Raw genomic sequence first — 20,543 nt, 5'->3', positions numbered from 1 at the left:
GTGAAGGAGGAAATTATCAATATGCCCAGGCAAGCAAACAACAGACTTATGATTGATAAATAAGGCAAAATTCAAGGCTACAAGAGCATATCCAATCAACATGGTCAAGTGGTCAAGAAAACAGAACGAACTGTGCTGAGTATAAACTGATATGAATTGCTGGTTTAGGTAGAATATTCTTCCAATAAATGCATGTATTTTAATATGACATTGTGGTGAAAGGATTAAAATGATGAATGATGATCTTCAAGTACTTGACCGTATATCATTCTTATTCACTGCCCAATGAAGGACGACAAATTAATCTGCATTGTCAATCTTTCCAAATTGCCGTCTTGAAATGCCAAAGTCAAATATAAGTTTAATGTTCTGAAACAGTCAAACAAAATCATCTCTGAACAAAGTAAAATGTAAAAAGGCCACACATTTGCCACTACATTTCAGCTCCAGTGGGCTGGAACAAGAAGGAAGTGCCTCCCTGTTTGAAACAATTTTATTGGCTTCAATGGAGAGTTTTAGTCTGTGCCAGAGGCCTTTCTATCCTGTCAAGAAAAAGAAAAACAAGGGTAAACGCTGATGAACAGCTTAAACTCCCAAACATTTCACAATACTGGCACAAATAGATTAATGGTACATTTTGAAATTCATCTGAGGTCCAACAGCATGTGAGGTACAGCTAACTGTTGATGCTCCCAGGATACTGACACAATTCACAAATCAGGCCAAAGGCAATGTAAGTCACTCTTCCTGAGGAGTCCCACAGAACTACATTAAATAACTGGTGGATTTAAGGACAAGTAAATCAATTTTGTCACTATTTCACAGCCGAGCCAGGCGGTCCTCGAGTCATTACAGAGGTATAAATACAAAGTGCTGCAGGTCATGTTGATCACACGTCGTGCTGTTGCTGGGAACGGCGCTCGGTAATTTCATCATCAGACACCAGGAAGAATAGTGAGTCAACAGCAGATCAGATCAGTGTGACACAATAGCTGTCATTTGCAATAATAGACATTGTTACTCCCAAGGCATGACTTAGATCAAGCTGACCTCGTTGTCAACATCTACCGCTGTACTGCTGTGCAGTCAAAGTCAGGTCACTGTCACCTCTTTCATCTACATCAGTGTATACTCTCTTTTATCTGCCCGCTTTTCTCTTCCTGAGTTTCACTCCTGCTTTACCTCTCTGTCTTTATTTCCTTCACTGTCATTCTCTCACTGTCTTTCTCTTTCTAACTGTGCGTGTGTGTGTGTGTGTGTGTGTGTGTGTGTTTTAGAGACCATGTCACAGGTGGCCAGGGGGGTGAATCACACGTCTGTCCAGGAATCCTGTGATATAAAGGTAACCATGACAACAGTGAGCAATTTATTGTAATGACCTTTTATCACACGGCTGCAGCGCCAGCTAACTGTAGGTGTGCATGTGCGTATGTGTGTGTGTGTGCAACTGCATCCATGAGTGTGTGTGTTTCATGTGTCACTACACTAGTACATGTTCTGCAAGTAAAACAGGCCTGCAACAATTTACTTTCATTATTGATTAACTGATTAATTGTTTAGTCTATTAAATGTTTGAAAAATGAAGTGAAAGATGTCTGGCTTTTGTCCAATTAACAGTCCAAAATCCAATTATATTAAATTTGAAAGCAATTAACAAATCCTCACATTTAAAACCCTGGAAACAATGAATATCTTTCCTTTTTTTTCAATAAATGACTATCTTTATTAAACATCAATCATCAAGATTCTTGATGTTTCATTTTCTGTCAGTGGACTAAAGGATTTATTGACACATTATTTCAGCACTCATGGCTGGATTTACCTGAATGGAGGACTCGGAGGGAAATATTTGCTATCAGGCTCCAGTTGCTGTCAAGTTCCCATGTATAATGCACTTAGCACACATTTTGCACCAAGATCCAGAAACCAACCAATAATTTATTAGTGGAATACTACTGGATCCAAGGTTTTCAGCACGCCTGTTAGTTTGTAGTAATGTACCATGTGAACATAACATAACCTACAATGATGAAGTTGTTAGAACCAGATTTTCATAAGACAGGACAGAGCCTCTTCACAGAAAATGCTACAAGCTGTACATATTAATACAGGACTCAGTGGCATTTGCTTGTTCTTGTAATTACCAAAAAGCAGCTGTCACACAGTAAACTCTAGCACTTTTTTGGGCCCTGAAGGTCTGGGTCCCCATGAAGTTGCCCAGTTGGTAATCCAGCCTCCAGTACTCATGCAACACATGAAGTTTTCAGCTGCCAAACACTGCCGTGCAGTTGGCATTGTTTGTTGTTGTTCATTATCTGTTTGTATGTGTGCACATGTTTATATGAGTGTAGTTTTGCATGTGTACTGATGTGTGACATGTTAAGCCTCACTCTCTTCATTCTGCTGTGTGTGTGTGTGTGTGTGCGTGCGTTTAATGCCAAGATGGCCTTGCATATCCACACGTGCACTGGTGCATGTAATTCTCTTCCCTCTCATTATTTAGTCATTGTGTTTTGTTTTACTTTTGTTTCCCACTTCTTTTTTAAACCAATATATGCCTCTTTCTCTCTGTCACTCTTTCTCTCCTCTCATTATACATGTATGTCTCTCACCCTCTCTTGTTGCCCATACCTCAGAGGGCTCTGGAGCAGCAGATGGAGTCACACCGTGAGGCGCACAGCAAACAGCTTGGCCGCCTGCGAGACGAGATCAATGAAAAGCAAAAGATCATCGACGACTTAACTGAGTCAGTGCTTCATTGTAATTCTTTACCTTCTTTGATATTCAGGCTTTCTAAATGAAAAGTCTACTTTCAAAATTCTTAACTTGTAAAGGAGTGTTTGAAGCGAAGAGCGGGAGATATACCCCTTTACCCTTAAGACTATACAATACAGGTTGTACATAGTTTCAAAGGGAGAAGACTTTCTCACTCTGTCAGCTGTCTGTGGGCTCAAATCAAAAATTCAATTCTATCCTCATAAGCAGTGTGGAAATGCTAAAATTGGGGATATATGGTCTCAGTAGTTGAGTTCTCAAAAAACTCTTAGCCCTGTCTAGCTTCAAGAGGGACTAAAATCAATATCTGTGGGTGGTTTACATGTTGAGGAAACAGCAGTCTGGGAGGACTTTGGAGTGAAGCCGCTGCTGAACCTGCAAGGAGTGCAAGGAGCCACTGAGCCTTCAGGTGCCTCGCTCTGAAGACGTACCGTGACCCACTGGGAGGGAATAAAGTACAGGCCTAGAGAGTTCCTGGTAACACCCAAGGAGCAGCTGCAGAGAATTTCTTAATAAAAAAACATTTGGGCTGCCCTGCTTGTCCCGCTAGCACAGCCTGATTTGGATAAGCAGCTTGAAAATGGATGGATGGTTTCCAGTGAGGTGAAACGCATCTGAAATAGGAGCAGAGTGGCCCCTCAGAAAAGGAAAAGTTGCATACAATAAATCTTTTTCCAATGTAAGAATCAAGTCTTCTCAAAGGATAAGACAAGATCAAACTTCTAAAAATCTGCCCCTTGTGGAATATTGTATTTAATTGCAAAGTGCCCCATTCAGAAAGAAACAGCATATGTCTGTACCATAATGGGACACTTCCATGCTTGACCTAATGACACAGTTGGGCCCCTTAAGTATTCCTGTGACCAGCCAAAATGCCTGTGTGTCTTTGATCCGATTTTACTCTACAGTAAATGGTGGCCTGCTTTCATTTTTGCTTCTGTCACTTTGAATGCCACTGTGCTGGAGCTTTAGTCCACACACTCAGAACAATTGCGTCTTGTTATTTGACAGTAAAGTGATGACATTGCACTGAAGGGATTTTAAACCATCATTATAACAAGCACTTGTCATATTAAATAATGTTATTATCTGTCAGAAATCTTTTAATAAATCTGTGTTCAGTGACCTACTGTAATATTTATTGCAAAATAACAAAATAAATACAATTTAGCAGTGAACATAAAGTTAATAGATGTTCAGTTAAATAAAATGAAGGTGACTTCTCCATCCAGGTTTGATCTATTGTGTTGTAGTTTCTTTTTCACATTTGAGGCATAACATTTTAGCATCTCCCTTGACTTTTATATGCTTGGATTCCTCCTTAACAGAACAGACAGAGAGAGAAAGTGCTTTTTCTTTTACATATAGATGAATTGAACCAATTTAGTGATTCCCTGACTCAGCCAGTCTTCAACTTTTTTAGCTGTAACCAGAAACAGCAGTTGGAGTTGAGGCAACTGCACAGCAACTTTGAACGTCTCAAGAGTCAAGAACATCACAAGAGTCGGCAGCTGGAGGAACTGACGTGAGTCTCTGTTTTACTGTCCTGGACAGCTTTCAAACATTTCACCATATGGAGACCTTGAGGCAAGCTGCCTCTTTTGATTCCCATCTTCCATCTTTCTGTCATTTGTCTTCCTTTTGTCTATTTGTTTTCCTCCAACTCTGTGGCTCAGACTCTCATTCTATTAACAGTATGTGTCTCTTTCTGCGGAGTAATACAATCACAGAGATTGTGGCTAAAATGAGCTGGAAGTCAACCCTGTTAACCCTCTCTTTGCCTCTTTCTTTCTTGGTCTCTTTTTTTCTGTCTCACTCTCTTTGTATCCTCATTATGGAGTTTTGGACCTAGGTAACAGCTGGCTACTAATGGGCCTTTTTCTGCACTAACCTTTGCAGTGTATTACATCAGATGGCAGTTGGGTAACATCCCATGAGTGGGGCAGCCAGTCCTTGCTGCGTTTGTTCTTAATTCATGAATTATTCTGGCAACAATGTGGCACTCCTCTCCATCTATCATTTTGTCTGTCTACAGATTTCTCCATGAACGACACGAGCAGTCAAAGCAAGATCTCAAAGGGCTGGAAGAGACTGTTGTAAGTCATTATTTGCTGTCACGATTCACTAGGCTCCCTTAGAGGCCACTGATCCACTAAATACTTCCTAACTGCTTCAACAGCACTATTTCCTCTATGTCTCTGTCTCTTCCTACTGTAGGCTCGTGAGCTCCACACCCTCCACAACCTCCGCAAGCTATTTGTTCAAGACCTCACGGCTCGAGTTAGAAAAGTAAGCCAGACACAAGCAACCTGCGCAGCATAAAAATCTTTTATTCCCATCATATAGTCATTGTAGCTAGAGTTCATGTGGATCTAGGTGGACAGGATGCAAATTACTATTTTGGAACTACAGCATCTGCAGTGAGCTATATTTTGTTATCTACTGCCTGTGTCGACAGAGTGTGGAGATGGAGTCTGATGAGAGTGGGGGATATATCACCCAGAAACAGAAGATTTCCTTTCTTGAAAACAACCTGGAGCAGCTTACAAAAGTTCACAAACAGGTAACAGTAACCAGCAGCTATTTATATATATATATAACTATAAATTACAGCGAGGTAAAACAGAAAATAACATCTTACCTGTCCTGTATTTCTTCAAGAATTAGGCCATATCATCCAATTTGTTACAGTCTGGAAGCCTGATGCAGTATGCTATGGCAAAAATGTCTTAGCTGAATATAATGTGAGAGAAAGACAAAAAGAGCAAGCCAAATTAAAATACAGAGCAGTGTGTGCCTTTTGTCATTGCTCTCCTATGGGTTAAAGCAACACTAGCACCATCAATCATCCTGCTACATCAACTTCACATGAAAGTATCCTTGAAAACAGAACAGCAGGGGGTGTTAAACCATGCAGCCTTCAGGGAAAGAGAGCCACGCAGCATAAAACTGTTACTTAGATTTGATAAACACAAATGTATTCAACCTTAAGCAGGTGCACACAAACACACTCTGCTCTTTTCAGCCTGCACACAAACTCTCTAAAGCACCCTTGTGCTCAAAAAGATGACACACACACACACATACCCACAGAACTTCACATCTTTCTTTCATATTCCTAAATGGACTACAGCAGAGGACTAAGTGTTGATGTGCTAAACGTTCTACAGACTGGCACATATACTCAGGCTGGCAGATTGGTGAGAGCTGCACTGCAGCAGTTTGTCAGGCAGTAAAGATAATGTCTACCTGCCTATCCATCTATCTGTACAACTGTCACAATCTTATACCAGTATACGTACCCCTAGTGGGAACCTGCCTCCATTTGTTTTTCTTTTAAAATAGACTGCTGACCCTCAGGTGGTTCTATTGAATTCCTGCATCCTTCATCTGTTGCTAAACCTTTGAACTGAGCTCAGTATCTGCAGGGTGTGGATTAGTTTGCAAGATCACGTAGCTGTAGACTCTGTGATTAAAGTGCTTAGTCATTCATGTTTACCTTCTCCACTTATTAGGAACCTGCTGTGCATGAGCAATTTAAACATATGTGACCAAAGCCATAATCTACAACAGCAGTGTACTTCACATCATGTGGCACAGGACTAGTTTTAGGTTGTAATTACACAAATTGTATTGTACATTTCCCTCCCTTGAGGAGATCATACTATTTTTTTCATTTATTTATTTATTATTTTAGTGTGTTTACCAGTGTTTGCAGGTGAGCTAACCTTCAATTCAAGGTGGTTGAGCATGTTTCCTCAACATAAAAGACAGTGTGGCTGTCTTTTTCTATGGCGGATTGACTGTCAGGTCACTCTTGAGGTTCATCTGTTCCACCCCGCTGCACCTAACCGACAAAAATGTACCAGTTCAAATCAAGAGCTTACTGTATATGGTTGCTACGTGAGTTGTCATATATCATCTTTTTCCTCCAAATCTGTGGATTTGTTGTGCTCTTGTCTAAAGGGGGCAATTCTAAGACTGCATAACAGGATGATGCTTTTCTGGTGGAGGTGGCAGAACAATTGAAATTGGAAATTCATAACAGTCTTTGAGTTCTTCTGATTGCTTGCTCTTCAAAACTTTGTCAGGGATATGTAATCGTATCCCTGACAAATATATAGAAACTGATCAACGAAAATATTAACAGTATTACAAACATTTTCTTTGTTATCTTGGGACATACTGTGTGTGTGTGTGTGTGTGTGTGTGTGTGTGTGTGTGTGTGTGTGTGTGTGTGTGTGTGTGTGTGTGTGTGTGTGTGTGTGTGTGTGTGTGTGTGTGTGTGTGTGTGTGTTTCACAGCTGGTGCGTGACAATGCAGATCTTCGTTGTGAGCTTCCAAAACTGGAGAAACGTCTTCGGTCTACAGCTGAGCGAGTTAAGGCGCTGGAGGGCGCACTGAAGGAGGCAAAGGAAGGGGCCATGAAGGACCGGCGCCGCTACCAGCAGGAGGTGGAGCGAATCAAAGATGTTATGAGAGCCCGCAATCCCTTCCGCAGGCCACATGCTGCGCAGATAGGTAACACATACACCTCACACTCACGGATTTAACCATTGCAAAACAATTACACAGCCATCAGCAGTGATATAGATGACGCATGCAACAATTTTATGGTTGCATGTGTCATCTCAGTAAAAGCAATGTAATTGGATAAAACAATGATAATAAAACTGTACCTTCTAATCTGTAGGTAGGCAGTGGTCCAATGCCATCCATCCATTAAAATCTGATCTGTGGGTATTAACATGAATTATGCCATTGTTATTACAGCATTACTGTACTGACATTAATTGTTTTTTTTATAACTTTCACAGTTGAGTCCACAATCAGATCACACACACAACTGTCTACAAGCCCTTCCATTTAATTTTAAATGGAGTAGTTTTTCTCATTTGCTTAAGTACGTTTTCTGAAGTACTTCTGAGAGCAATAAGTGCAATCAATAGTCATTTTTGCACAACAGTGGCAAAAAGCTCCGACTCATGTAACACAATGAAATAAATTCATCAGCCAGTGCATCTCAATTTATTTTCCTCATTGTATAATTCAAGGCAGTTAATGTCATGAAATTGTGTCAATATGAGTAAGTCCACTGAAATTCTGTCACTAAAAGTTTAATTTCTTCTGCAGCCGACTGAATAATATCCATCAAAACCCATGTCATGCAAGCCACCAGTTGTAAGAAAAAGTATTTCTTCACAGAATAAATCTTGTAGCAACAGTAATGTAATGAAGACTACTCAGAATCTGTAAAGAACACTGAAAAAGGCCAGAAAGAGACAGGACATTACTTATCTGAGATATGATAAGCTGATTACTCACTGTCCCTGTAAAACACCTAAGGAATAGTGATTCCACTACAGATTAGATTGCATGCAACTAAGAAACTATTTTATATACTTTTTGTTTAAAAAGTTAGATATAAATATTATATCAGTCAGAAAAAGAAATGCTCAAAATGCCCAAAGTCTGTGTTCAGCTATTCACTTTGTACAAATGGGTTTCATTTAAAATGTACACCTGTGCCTAAAATGACATCTTGTAATTGGACACCATGGATCTATGATGTTTGTGCATCAGTTTCCTTTCTATGCACTTAATGATTAAGAATTCATTGTATCCTGTTATTTAATCCATTTGAATTTAACAGAGATGAAAATGTTTGTCATGATAGAGATTTTGGCCCTGATGATAACTTCTTTTCAGTTGCTAACATTTCCTACTCTTGAGAATACTACAATGAATTTCAATTTAACTGCTTCGTGGATTCCTTTTGCACTTAAATATTCATAGTCTCCCTAAAAGTAAATTATTTATACTCCTTAAATCATTAGTTTTCTGTAATCGCTCTTACTGAAACATTACTTACTGAAGAATTTAAACTAGGATGAGGACTTTCTGAACTGACATCTTGTACCTCTACTCTCTTCATCAGACAGTCCAGGTCTGTAGGACTTTCGGTCTTTGTCCATCAATCAATCAATCAATCAATCAATCAATCAATCAATCAATCAATCAATCAATCTTTATTTGTATAGCGCCAAATCACAACAAAGTTATCTCAAGGCACTTTACACATAGAGCAGGTTCTAAACCGAACTCTTCAGGTTTTAATTTTAAAGAGACCCAACATTCCCACATGAGCAAGCACTTAGCGACAATGGCAAGAAAAAACTCCCTTTTAACAGGAAGAAACCTCAGGCAGAACCAGGCTCAAAGTGGGCGGCCATCTGCCTCGACCGGTTGGGGTAGAGGGGAGAGAGAGCAAGAATAGGAGAGAGAGAGAAGCACATAGAAAATAAACATTGAAGCTAGAAGGTCCGGGACTGGAATCTGTCATCCGGACGTCTACAGGCCCAGATTGCCTGTGAGACGAGAAAGCACAGACAACTCCGGGGAAGAAGTGTAGGTTACTGAATGCATTAATAGTACATGAATGTTATTGGATATAGATGGATGGATAGAGAGAGAGAGAGGAGGAGAGAGGAGCTCAGTGCATCATGGAGGTAGGAGTCCCCCGGCAGTCTAAGCCTATAGCAGCATAAACTAGGAGCTCGCTAACTATAAGCTCTATCAAAAAGGAAAGTTTTAAGCCTACTCTTAAAAGTAGAGAGGGTGTCTGCCCTCCGGACCGAATCTGGGAGATGGTTCCACAGGAAAGGAGCCTGATAACTGAAGGCTCTGCCTCCCATTCTACTTTTAGAGATACTAGGTACCACAAGTAGGCCTGCGTTCTGGGAGCGCAGTGTTCTGGTAGGTACATAAGGTACTATAAGCTCTTTAAGGTATGATGGAGCCTGACCATTAAGTGAGGAGAAGGATTTTAAATTCTATTCTTGATTTTACGGGAAGCCAATGCAGTGAAGCTAAAATAGGAGTAATATGATCTCTCTTTCTAGTTTTTGTCAGAACGCATGCAGCTGCATTCTGGACCAGTTGGAGAGTCTTTAGAGATTTATTAGGACAGCCTGATAATAATGAATTACAATAATCCAGCCTTGAAGTAACAAATGCATGGATTAGTTTTTCAGCATCATTTTGAGACAGAATATGTCTGATTTTTGAAATGTTACGCAGATGAAAATAGGCAGACCTTGAAATTTGTTTTATGTGGGAATTAAAGGACAGATCCTGGTCAATTATAACTCCTAGGTTCCTTACAGTAGTACTGGAGGCCAAAGTAATGCCATCCAGAGTAGTTATATCATTGGATAATGTGTTTCTGAGGTGTTTAGGGCCAAGCACGATAACTTCAGTTTTTTCTGAGTTTAACAGCAGGAAGTTACAGGTCATCCAGGCCTTTATGTCCTTGATGCATGTTTGTAGTTTAGTTAACTGGTTGATTTCATTCGGCTTTATTGATAGATATAATTGAGTGTCATCTGCATAACAATGAACATTTATTGAGTGTTTCAGAATAATGTTTCCTAAAGGAAGCATATATAAGGAGAATAGTATTGGTCCAAGCACTGAACCCTGAGGAACACCGTGTTTAACTTTTGTTTGCATGGAGGATTTATCATTGACATTTACAAACTGAAATCTATCTGACAGATAGGATTTAAACCAATTTAATGCTGTTCCTTTAATACCAATTAAATGTTCAAGTCTCTTTAACAGGATTTGATGATCAATAGTGTCAAAGGCAGCACTAAGATCTAACAGGACGAGGACAGAGAGAAGTCCATTATCTGATGAAGTTAAGAGGTCATTTGTAACTTTTACCAGTGCAGTTTCTGTACTATGATGAGCTCTAAATCCAGACTGAAAATCCTCAAATAAGCTGTTATTATTTAGAAAGTTACACAGCTGATTAGCAACTGCTTTCTCGAGGATCTTAGAGAGAAAGGGGAGGTTAGATATGGGCCTATAGTTGGCTAAAACCTCTGAATCAAGAGTTGGCTTCTTAAGAAGTGGTTTAATGACAGCTACTTTAAAAGACTGTGGTACATATCCTGTCACTAAAGACAGATTGATTATATCTAATAAGGAAGTGCTAACAGAGGGAAAGACTTCCTTAAGCAGCCTAGTTGGAATCGGGTCTAAGAGACAGGTTGATGGTTTGGAGGAAGTGATCATTGAGGTTAGTTCTATAAGGTCGACTGGAGAGAAACAGTCTAGATAGATATCAGGTTTAACAGCAGTTTCTGAGTTTCCTATGTTAGAGGATGAATCAGTGTGTATTGAGGGCAGGAGGTGATTAATTGTGTCCCTAATAGTTAAGATTTTATCATTAAAGAAACTCATGAAGTCATCACTACTGAGAGTTAAAGGAATACATGGATCAGTAGTGTTATGACTCTTTGTCAGTTTAGCCAAAGTACTGAAAAGAAACCTTGGACTATTTTTATTCTCCTCTATTAGTGATGAGTAGTAGGCAGCTCTGGTGTTACGGAGGGCCTTCTTATATGTTTTAAGACTGTCTTGCCAGGTTAGGTGAGATTTAGTGGAGCGCCATATTCTTTCTAGTTTTCGTAAAATTTGTTTTAATTGTCGAGTTTGGGAATTATACCAAGGAGCTGTTTTCTGTTGTTTAATTACCTTCTTTTTTAAAGGAGCGATGGAGTCCAGAGTTGTTCTCAGTAAGTCTGCAGCGCTATCAACAATACAGTCAATCTGGGGGGGACTGAAATCAGAATAAGTCATCTCTGTTGTATTGATACATGGCATTGAGCTCAACATTGATGGAATTTTTTCTTTAAATTTAGTGACAGCACCATCAGACAGACATCTAGTAAGAACATGTCTGTCCAATGGTGTATAGTCCAGTAATAAAAATTCAAATGTTATTAAGTAGTGGTCTGATAAAGAAGGATTATGAGGGAAAACTATTAAATGTTCAACTTCAATACCATATGTCAGAACAAGGTCGAGGGTGTGGTTGTAACAGTGAGTTGGTTCATTCACATTTTGAGAGAAGCCAATTGAATCTAATAATGCAATAAATGCAGTGTTAAGGCTATCATTCTCAACATCCACATGAATGTTAAAGTCATGTACTATAATTATTTTATCAGTGCTAAGGACTAAATTTGATAAAAGCTCTGAGAAGTCAGATAAAAATTGGGCGTACGGGCCAGGAGGACGGTAGATTACAACAAATAAGACAGGCTGTAAAGTTTTCCAGGCTGGGTGAGAAAGGCTGAGAACAAGACTTTCAAATGATTTATAATTAAGTTTAGGTCTAGGGTTGATTGTTAGGTCTGAGTTAAAAATGGCTGCAACTCCACCTCCTCGGCCGGTGTCTCGAGGGATGTGGGTATTGATATGACTGGCGGGAGTGGATTCATTTAGACTGACATATTCATCCTGACGCAGCCAAGTTTCAGTAAGACAGAATAAGTCAATATGATGATCTGATATTATATCATTGATTAATACACCTTTAGAGGAGAGAGATCTAGTGTTTAAGAGTCCACATTTAACTCTCTTATTTTGATGGTCCATTACTAGAGTGGTATTAATTTTGGTCAGGTTTTTATGTATCGCTCTTCTATTAAAAGCTGTTTTAATTGGTTTAGGAGGTCGGGGGACAGACACAGTCTCTATATGTAATTGGGTGGGTAACTGCTCTAGTGGAAGCACAGAGAAGCGTGTAAGACTGCAGCTCTGTCTCCTGGTCTGGACTCTGGGTTGTCATGGATTTGGGTCAATGAATTCGGCCATATTTCTAGATATGAGAGCAGCTCCATCCAAAGTGGGATGTATGCCGTCTCTCCTAATCAGACCAGGTCTTCCCCAAAAAGTTTGCCAATTATCAACGAAGCCCACATCATTATCTGGACACCACCTCGACAACCAGCGGTTAAATGATGACATGCGGCTATACATGTCATCACTGATCAAATTAGGCAGGGGCCCAGAGAAAACTACGGAGTCCGACATTGTTTTGGCAAATGTACACACCGACTCAACATTAATTTTAGTGACCTCCGATTGGCGTAATCGGGTGTCATTTCCACCGGCATGGATGATAATCTTACTGTATCTATGTTTATCCTTAGCCAGCAGTTTTAAAGTTGACTCTATGTCGCCCGCTCTGGCCCCAGGAATACATTTGACTATGCTCCCTGGTGTCGATAATTTCACGTTTCTGACTATGGAGCTACCAATGATCAGAGTCTGTTTCTCAGCAGGTGTGTTGCTGAGTGGGGAGATTCTGTTTGAAACATGAAGTGGTTGGTGGTGAACCGTGGGCTTCTGTTTGGGGCTATGCTTCCTTCGAGCAGTCACCCAGCTGTCCTGGTTTCCCAGCTGCTTGAGAACTACCGGGGGATTAGCAGTTATGCTAACACTGGCTGCAGGACGGCTCGCACCGGTTACTGGGGCCTGGCTAATAACTGGAGCTAACTGGCTATCCTTGGTGCGGAGCCGCGTTTATAACTCACTAAGCCTCGCCTCCAAGACTGCAAACAGACTACACTTAGTACAAGTATCATTACCGTCAAATGAGGCAGAGGAGTAGCTAAACATGTGACACACCGAGTGTAGTAACTCAACGGGAGGCTTCTTGCTGAACAATGGGGGTTTATTTTATTCTTGACGAACACATTATAATCTCTCTCAGTCACCACATTTCTTCAGTCTTCAGTATAAACTATACTTCTTCTATCTTCTGTCGGACTCCCCAACAGGTAACAACTCTAGCCAACGCCACCTAGTGGACTGGCAGACATCTACATATTATGTCAATTACACAGTTACAACATCCCTTTCCCCTTAAGCATTTTCTATACATATCACTGGAACATTATAACTATTTAACTCTGTCCAATTTCCCATAAACGTGTTAATCAGTCTCTCTTAATGCAACTGAAAGTCTTTAAGGTAACTGGGCAACTTAGTTTCCCTTCTTGACTGTCTCCTTACTGGAGTTGTATTTGTAACAGTTTTCCGTTCAGTCTCTGAGCTTTCAACAGCTTCTGTAGCTGCTGGCTCCTCCAACTTGTCACCCCTGAGTACCACCTGCTCAGCTTCCAGCCATGCTTCGTTTTTTTCGTTGGCCTGACTTAGATGAATAGCAGCAGCTTGTTGGTTGTTGTTACATTCTTGTGGTCTCTGGTGGCGAGTGTGAATCTGATCCACATGTCTCCTCACTACTCTCCCATCCCCCAGCATCACTTTATAGGACACCGGTCCTGTCACCGACTCAATAATTCCCGGGATCCACTTGGGCCCTAGACTGAAGTTCTGGGTCAGCACTGAGTCTCCTGTTTTGAACCAGCGTTCTTTCACCCTTTTGTTGTGATCATTTATCTGTCTTTCTTGTCTTTCCTTCACTTTCCTGCTCAGGTCTGGATGGATTGAATCGAGTGTGCAACGTAGCTTCCTTCCTAGAAGCAACTCTGCTGGGGATAGGCCTGTAGTGGTGTGAGGAGTCACTCTGTAGCTAAATAACACTCTGGCTACCTTAGCTGTGAGTGTGCCCTCTGGACATTTTTTCATCATTCTCTTGAATGTTTGTACCCCTCTCTCTGCTAACCCGTTACTGGCAGCGTGGTAGGGTGCAGAGGTCACATGACGGATACCATTTTTACTCAGAAAGTCTTTGAACTCTGTGCTGGTGAAACAAGTGCCATTATCAGACACCAACAACTCAGGCAGTCCATGATTACTGAAACTGGTACGCAGACACTCAATTGTAGTGGCTGAAGTGGCAGAGTTCACTGGATACACGTCCATCCATTTTGAATGTGCATCAATGAGCACAAAAAACATTTTTTCCATAAATGGTCCGGCATAATCTACATGGAGACGGCTCCACGGTTTGTCCGGCCACTCCCAGGGGTGTAATGGAGCTGGTGCAGGGATATTACGGTCCTCTTGACATGTTGTACAGCCCTTAACCATCTCCTCCAACTCCTTGTCCAACTTTGGCCACCACACATAACTCCTAGCCAGTGCTTTCATTCTGGACACTCCTGGGTGGCACTGATGAAGCTGTCTCATAACGTTTTCTCGGCCTGGTTTTGGCACAATCACTCTCCATCCATTCTGGATACGGAGGTCATGTTTCCTCACCTCATATGGGGCAAACTCCTCCCCTAATTTTGCTGACCAGCCATTTTGTACCATCTCCCGCACCCTCAGGAGTACTGGATCTTTGTCTGTCCATGCTTTTACTTGATCAGCTGTCACCAGCGTGATGTCAGAGCTCTCCAGCATGAGAACCCTCTCTTCCAGCCTCTCAACTTCCGCTTCCTCCGGTAAAGGAAGGCGGCTCAGGGCATCTGCATTGCAGTGATACTTCCCTTCTTTATACACTATTGTGTATTCATAGGCTCTCAAGGTTACCGCCCATCGTTGGATTCTGGGTGAGGCCATCTGTGGTACGGCTCGCATCTCACTGAAAAGTGACAACAAGGGCTTGTGATCTGTCACTATTGTGAATTTCCGTCCATAAATGTACTTATGGAAACGTTTTATTCCAAACATCACTGCTAGTCCTTCCTTATCTAGTTGTGAATAGTTCTTCTCAGCCGCATTCAGTGTTCGTGAGGTGAATCCTATGGGTCTCTCCGTTCCATCTGGCATGTGATGGGACAGTACGGCACCTACTCCATAGGGTGATGCGTCACATGACAGCACAATGTCTTTCTCTGGGTCGTAATGAACAAGCACTTCAGCAGACTGCATCATTTCTTTTGATCTTTCAAAAGCAGCTTGTTGTGCCTCTCCCCACTGCCATTTTGTCTCTTTTTTGTAACAGTTTGTGCACTGGGGCGAGGACAGTTGACAGATTTGGCAGAAACTTGTTATAATAGTTTAACAGTCCTAAGTATGCCTTCAACTCTGTTACATTTGAAGGTGTGGGTGCCTCTTTGATTGCTCGCACCTTCTCATGGACTGGGTGCAGCCCTGTTGCATCCACTTTATGACCCAGAAACATCACTTCCTCATTCATGAATAAGCACTTGGCCCTCTTTAGTCTGAGACCGGCTTCCTGTAGCCGTTTCAGCACCATGGCCAGAGTCTGCAGGTGCTCTTGGTCGTCTTTCCCTGTGAGGAGGATGTCATCCAGGAAGATGGTCACACGAGGAATGCCCTGCAGCAGTCCCTCCATGGTCCGTTGGAATATCGCTGGGCTTGATGAAACTCCAAAAGGTAGCACTCTGTATGTGAACAAACCTTTATGGGTATTTATGGTCACGTACTTCTTTGCTTCCTCTTCCAAGGGAATCTGGTGATAAGCGTGACTCAGATCTAATTTTGTGAATTTCTGTCCACCTGAAAGCGTGGCAAACAAGTCCTCAATTCTGGGAATCGGGTACTGTTCAAGCTTTGAGATCTGATTTACCATCAGTTTGTAATCTCCGCACAGTCTTGCGGTGTCATCGGGTTTCAGCACCGGGACCACAGGCGCTTCCCACTCAGCATGTTTAACAGGTTCAATGATCCCTTGGGTGAGGAGACGGTTGAGCTCCTCCTCAACTCTTCCTCTCATAGCATATGGAACGGGCCGGGCTTTAAAAAACCTGGGGGCTGCTTCTTTGTCCACATATATTTTCGCTGGGGGGCCTTTGAATCTCCCGAGTTCATCTTTGAAAACCTCCCCATACCCCCCCAGTACCTCCTCCAATGTCACTTCTCCCAGATGGTGGATTTGGGATTCTGGTCTCCCCTGTACCTCCTCTGAGGTCTCTTCCTGGATGTGATGGACCTGGGGTGCTGATCTCCACTGTAACCCTAGCCTCCTAATCCAGTACCTGCCTACCAGACTGGGGCCTGAACCCGCTACAACTACCACAGGTAAGTCTTGTACTAGCCCTTTGTGCTGCACCTTAACCACAGCTGCTCCCAAGACTTTTACTCTATGGCCTGTGTATGTTCTGAGTCTCACTCGACATGGGCGTAACTTTGGTGCCTCCTTCCCCCCTAAGGTTTTGAACACCAAGTGGTTTATTACTGTTACCCCACACCCTGAGTCCATCTCAAACTGTGTGTCTGTCTCATTAACTGACAATGTCTCTACAAATGGCTCTTCTGTTGGTACATCAAGTTCATCTATTTTGTGCTGCTCCCCTCCACACCTGTAGCAAACCTTATGCTGGTGCTGCTGCCTACTGGGGGTCTGCTTTGCTGACATTTTGTGCACTGTTTGAGGTGCCCTCAAGTGTGACGGTGCAAACTCCAGAGATTGTAAGTCCTTCACATCTTTGCTGGCTGTCTCAATTGCCTGTGCCAGCTTCAGTGCCTTGTCGAATGTCAAATCCGGCTCTGACAACAGTCGGCGCTGTATGCGGTCATCTCCTATACCGCAGACCAGTCTGTCCCTTATCATCTCAGACAACTTGTCTCCGTAGTTGCAGTCTTGCGCTAATTTCCTTAGCACAGCAACATATTCCATGACTGTTTCTCCATTCTTCCTGTTTCTGGAATTAAACTTGAAACGCTGCACAATCTCGCTGGGTTTAGGGTTGAAATGTTCCTTTAATAACTTGACCAGTTCATCAAATGTCTTGTCTCCTGGCTTGGCGGGACTGACTAAGTTCCTCATGAGGCTGTACGTCTGACTGCCCACTGAACTAAGTAATATAGCTTTCTGTCGACTTGCATCGTCGATCTCATTAGCTTCAAAAAAATGGTGGAGCACTTCACAATATTCCTCCGATGACTGGGTTTGGCAATCAAAAGGAGCGGTGCTTCCTACCATAGCCGCCGCCATGATTTTTTTTTTTTTCAAACTTTTTTTTCTTGGTCACAAAGTCCGGGTGGTATGCTAACTTAGCAACTTAGCAGGGAGTCTTACTCATTCGTCTTGATTCCCGCGAGGCATCCGCTGAAACTTTATCCTCGTCGCCATTTATGTAGTAACTCAACGGGAAGCTTCTTGCTGAACAATGGGGGTTTATTTTATTCTTGACGAACACATTATAATCTCTCTCAGTCACCACATTTCTTCACAGTCTTCAGTATAAACTATACTTCTTCTATCTTCTGTCGGACTCCCCAACAGGTAACAACTCTAGCCAACGCCACCTAGTGGACTGGCAGACATCTGCATATTATGTCAATTACACAGTTACAACACCGAGCAAGATAGAGCAGAAGAGTGAGAAGAGGGGAGAGAAGCCATGGCTAACCGCTAACCAAGATTAGCTGTGGAGCTAACCGGAGCTAACAATAGAGCTAAAGCAACAGAAGTTTAAAACTGTGGGTTTTAGGAGATCGGAAAAGCAAGAAGCGCTTTAAACCAAACCAAACAAGCGTATGCTTAAGTGTACAAGTGTACAAGTTTACTTAAGTGTACGACATTACTTGTTTTAATAACAGTCCCATTAATACTTTGGTACTTAAAAAATAAGGAAAACAAATCATGCCATTTTCTCAGGGACTTTTTAAAAGTGAAACTTATTCTCCAAGAAGATTTTCTAAATCAGACAGACACATCTGCTACACAAATTGATAATGCATGATTTAATACTCTTAACTATGAAACAAAGTATAAGCTTATCAGCTATATCATTTCCTAATCTTTCAAATTGTCTCACTAGAAGGATATAAGGAAAATGTATCTACTTATAAACTGTACAAAAACAAATATGGTCATTTCCTTAGAGCTGCCAAGAAAAGGTTCTTCAGTAATCAGTTTATAAAATATCAAGGCTACATGAACATATTATTAAACAGCTACTTCAAAGAAAAAAGGAATAAAGGCCTCCTCACAATTTCCTTCAAACTTTACAGACTTTCACTGATCCTTTTGAGCTTGTTGGTTCAATAATTTCTCTTCAAGTGTTGGTGTAACTCTTGCATAAAAGAAAGTTGATACAAAAGTTAATCCATTAGATTATATAAAGGGTTCTTTTCCACCTCTTAGTTATTCTGATGTAGGGGGTGACTGATATTAACATTTTAGTTTAATTTATCCATATTTAACATACTGTAATATTGAAATATATGTAAAGAGTAAAAAACTAAAAATGAAAAGCTTTATAGCACTGTAGACCGCAGACACATTTATGTAGATTACTATAGGAACTGTACTAGTCTAGAAATGAAATAATGAAAAGAATGTAAATGTAAATCCTCTCCACCACTTCCACATTTGTTCAGTTGCACATCGTGTAAACACTTCTGTCTGTCTGGCCACCACGTTTCATCTTTCTCACATCTGATATTTGCACTTGCAACGCACTGTGAGAAAACTCTTTTCGGCACGGTGCAAACATCCCTTTCATGTTCCTGCTGTGACTTCCTCACAGGCAACATCCATTGCTTTGCCCTCCTCTCCTCTCCGCGCTGTCATCTGTCATTTCCTTCATTTCCCTCACCAGATCACCACCATTTTCATACGCCTCCTCCTCCATGAGTGAGCTGCACTGTATCAATCATGTTTCATGTTCAGGAACTCAAACTACTTGAAACTCTGTGGAATATATAAATATGCCTGAGACCTGATGGCTCATGAGTTGAATCTGTGAACTTAATTCAGTTTATGTGTTAGTTTGTATTAAAACATGAAAAAATTAAAAAAATGATATGCTTGTTATTAATTCTTTTGGCATTATGATAAAACCAAATTACTGAAATTTACAAAATATTTATGCTTGAAAAATAATGAAAGTTGGCAGGAATATTTAGGATGTAATGATTTACTGTATGAGCATGCTCTTCTGACAGAAATACATTAGAAAAGCAGTGTAATCCATTTTAATCACTAACTTGCATATTGCATCAGATAATTGCACTTATGCATTTTAATTCTGTGTGAAAGCAATGCTGTTAGGAGAAAATGAGCTATTGATTTGAGAGTGTGTATGAATAATCAATCTCGGATCATAAAACAACAGAGAATAATTGTAATGTTGTGGTGTATATTAATATATTCTTAGTATTCCATTCACATTGAAAAGGTTATATTATTTTGTGTCCTAGTAGACTATGAAACAGTAAACAGTAACTGGGCAAAAGAAGTGTTTCTATCTTTCATGGATGAATGGATCAATCAATAGATCAATTTCTGTGGTATCTCTAACAGCCAAGCCTGTGCGACCTGGCCACTACCCAGTGTGCTCTCCCACCAACCCCTTCTTCATCCGAGGCTACAGCGAACATCCCATTGCCTTCTGCAATGCTGTTTTCCACAACAGCAACAGCGAAAAAGCAGCTGCTCCTGCTGCTGCTGCTCCTCCTGCTACTCCTCCTGCTCTTCCGACACCAGAGAGCGAGCCCCGGTTACCTGAAGACAACTCCAACCAGAACAGCCCCACGAAACACCCCGACTCCCAAACCAATGATACACACGACAACGACATTCAGAAAAACATGTGAGTAAACCCAGGAGCATACAGTATGGTGCACAGGGGCTACTCTTAACTCATTTTGGCTGCTTTCAAATGCATCTCACCTTCTGTGTAGCTTTATAGCTTTACAAAATGATCTTTATTCAGAATCTACTTTGCTGCAGATGTTTTCAACAATACCTCACTTTATTGAACATGGAAATTGTACTTTGACAAAATGTTGTTACCTCAAGGTTACTTTTCTTGTGCTTTCAACCACATCTCACCTTCTTGACCATGGCCATAGTAGTTTGGTTAAATAGTATTGGTCAAGGTCAAAAAAATGTTCGGTACTAGCTTTTTCCAGAACTTTCAGCTGCAGTACAGTTGTCATGACAACCCTCCATGAATGTAGACAGTGACATGTAGTTGAAAGTTCTAAAATAAGCTAGTAAGTAGACATTGAATTATGATTACTTTATCACACTACTAATTCTAATGTCAAGAAGGAATGTCATACTCAGAGCAGTTCATTTATGC

The 20,543-nt window shown here is 41.2% G+C and overlaps 1 protein-coding gene across 1 annotated transcript in view; it reads left to right on the top strand.

Moving 5' to 3' along the window:
- The window catches only part of kif5ab (kinesin family member 5A, b), a 60,355-nt gene extending 40,303 nt beyond the window's left edge, over nt 1-20,052 (top strand). Inside the window, exons 18-25 of the mRNA XM_062415538.1 lie at nt 1,278-1,342; nt 2,637-2,746; nt 4,199-4,300; nt 4,811-4,871; nt 4,993-5,064; nt 5,234-5,338; nt 7,080-7,296; nt 19,760-20,052. Of these exons, the coding sequence (XP_062271522.1) occupies nt 1,278-1,342; nt 2,637-2,746; nt 4,199-4,300; nt 4,811-4,871; nt 4,993-5,064; nt 5,234-5,338; nt 7,080-7,296; nt 19,760-20,052 (1,025 nt within the window). The remainder of the gene's footprint in view (nt 1-1,277; nt 1,343-2,636; nt 2,747-4,198; nt 4,301-4,810; nt 4,872-4,992; nt 5,065-5,233; nt 5,339-7,079; nt 7,297-19,759) is intronic.
- The last annotated feature ends 491 nt before the right edge of the window (nt 20,053-20,543 follow it).

This window comes from Scomber scombrus, chromosome 3 (assembly GCF_963691925.1).
Source record: "Scomber scombrus chromosome 3, fScoSco1.1, whole genome shotgun sequence".
Classification (NCBI taxonomy): domain Eukaryota; kingdom Metazoa; phylum Chordata; class Actinopteri; order Scombriformes; family Scombridae; genus Scomber; species Scomber scombrus.
Note: the sequence above shows the minus strand (reverse complement) of the source record. Positions and strands in the feature narration are given on the sequence as shown.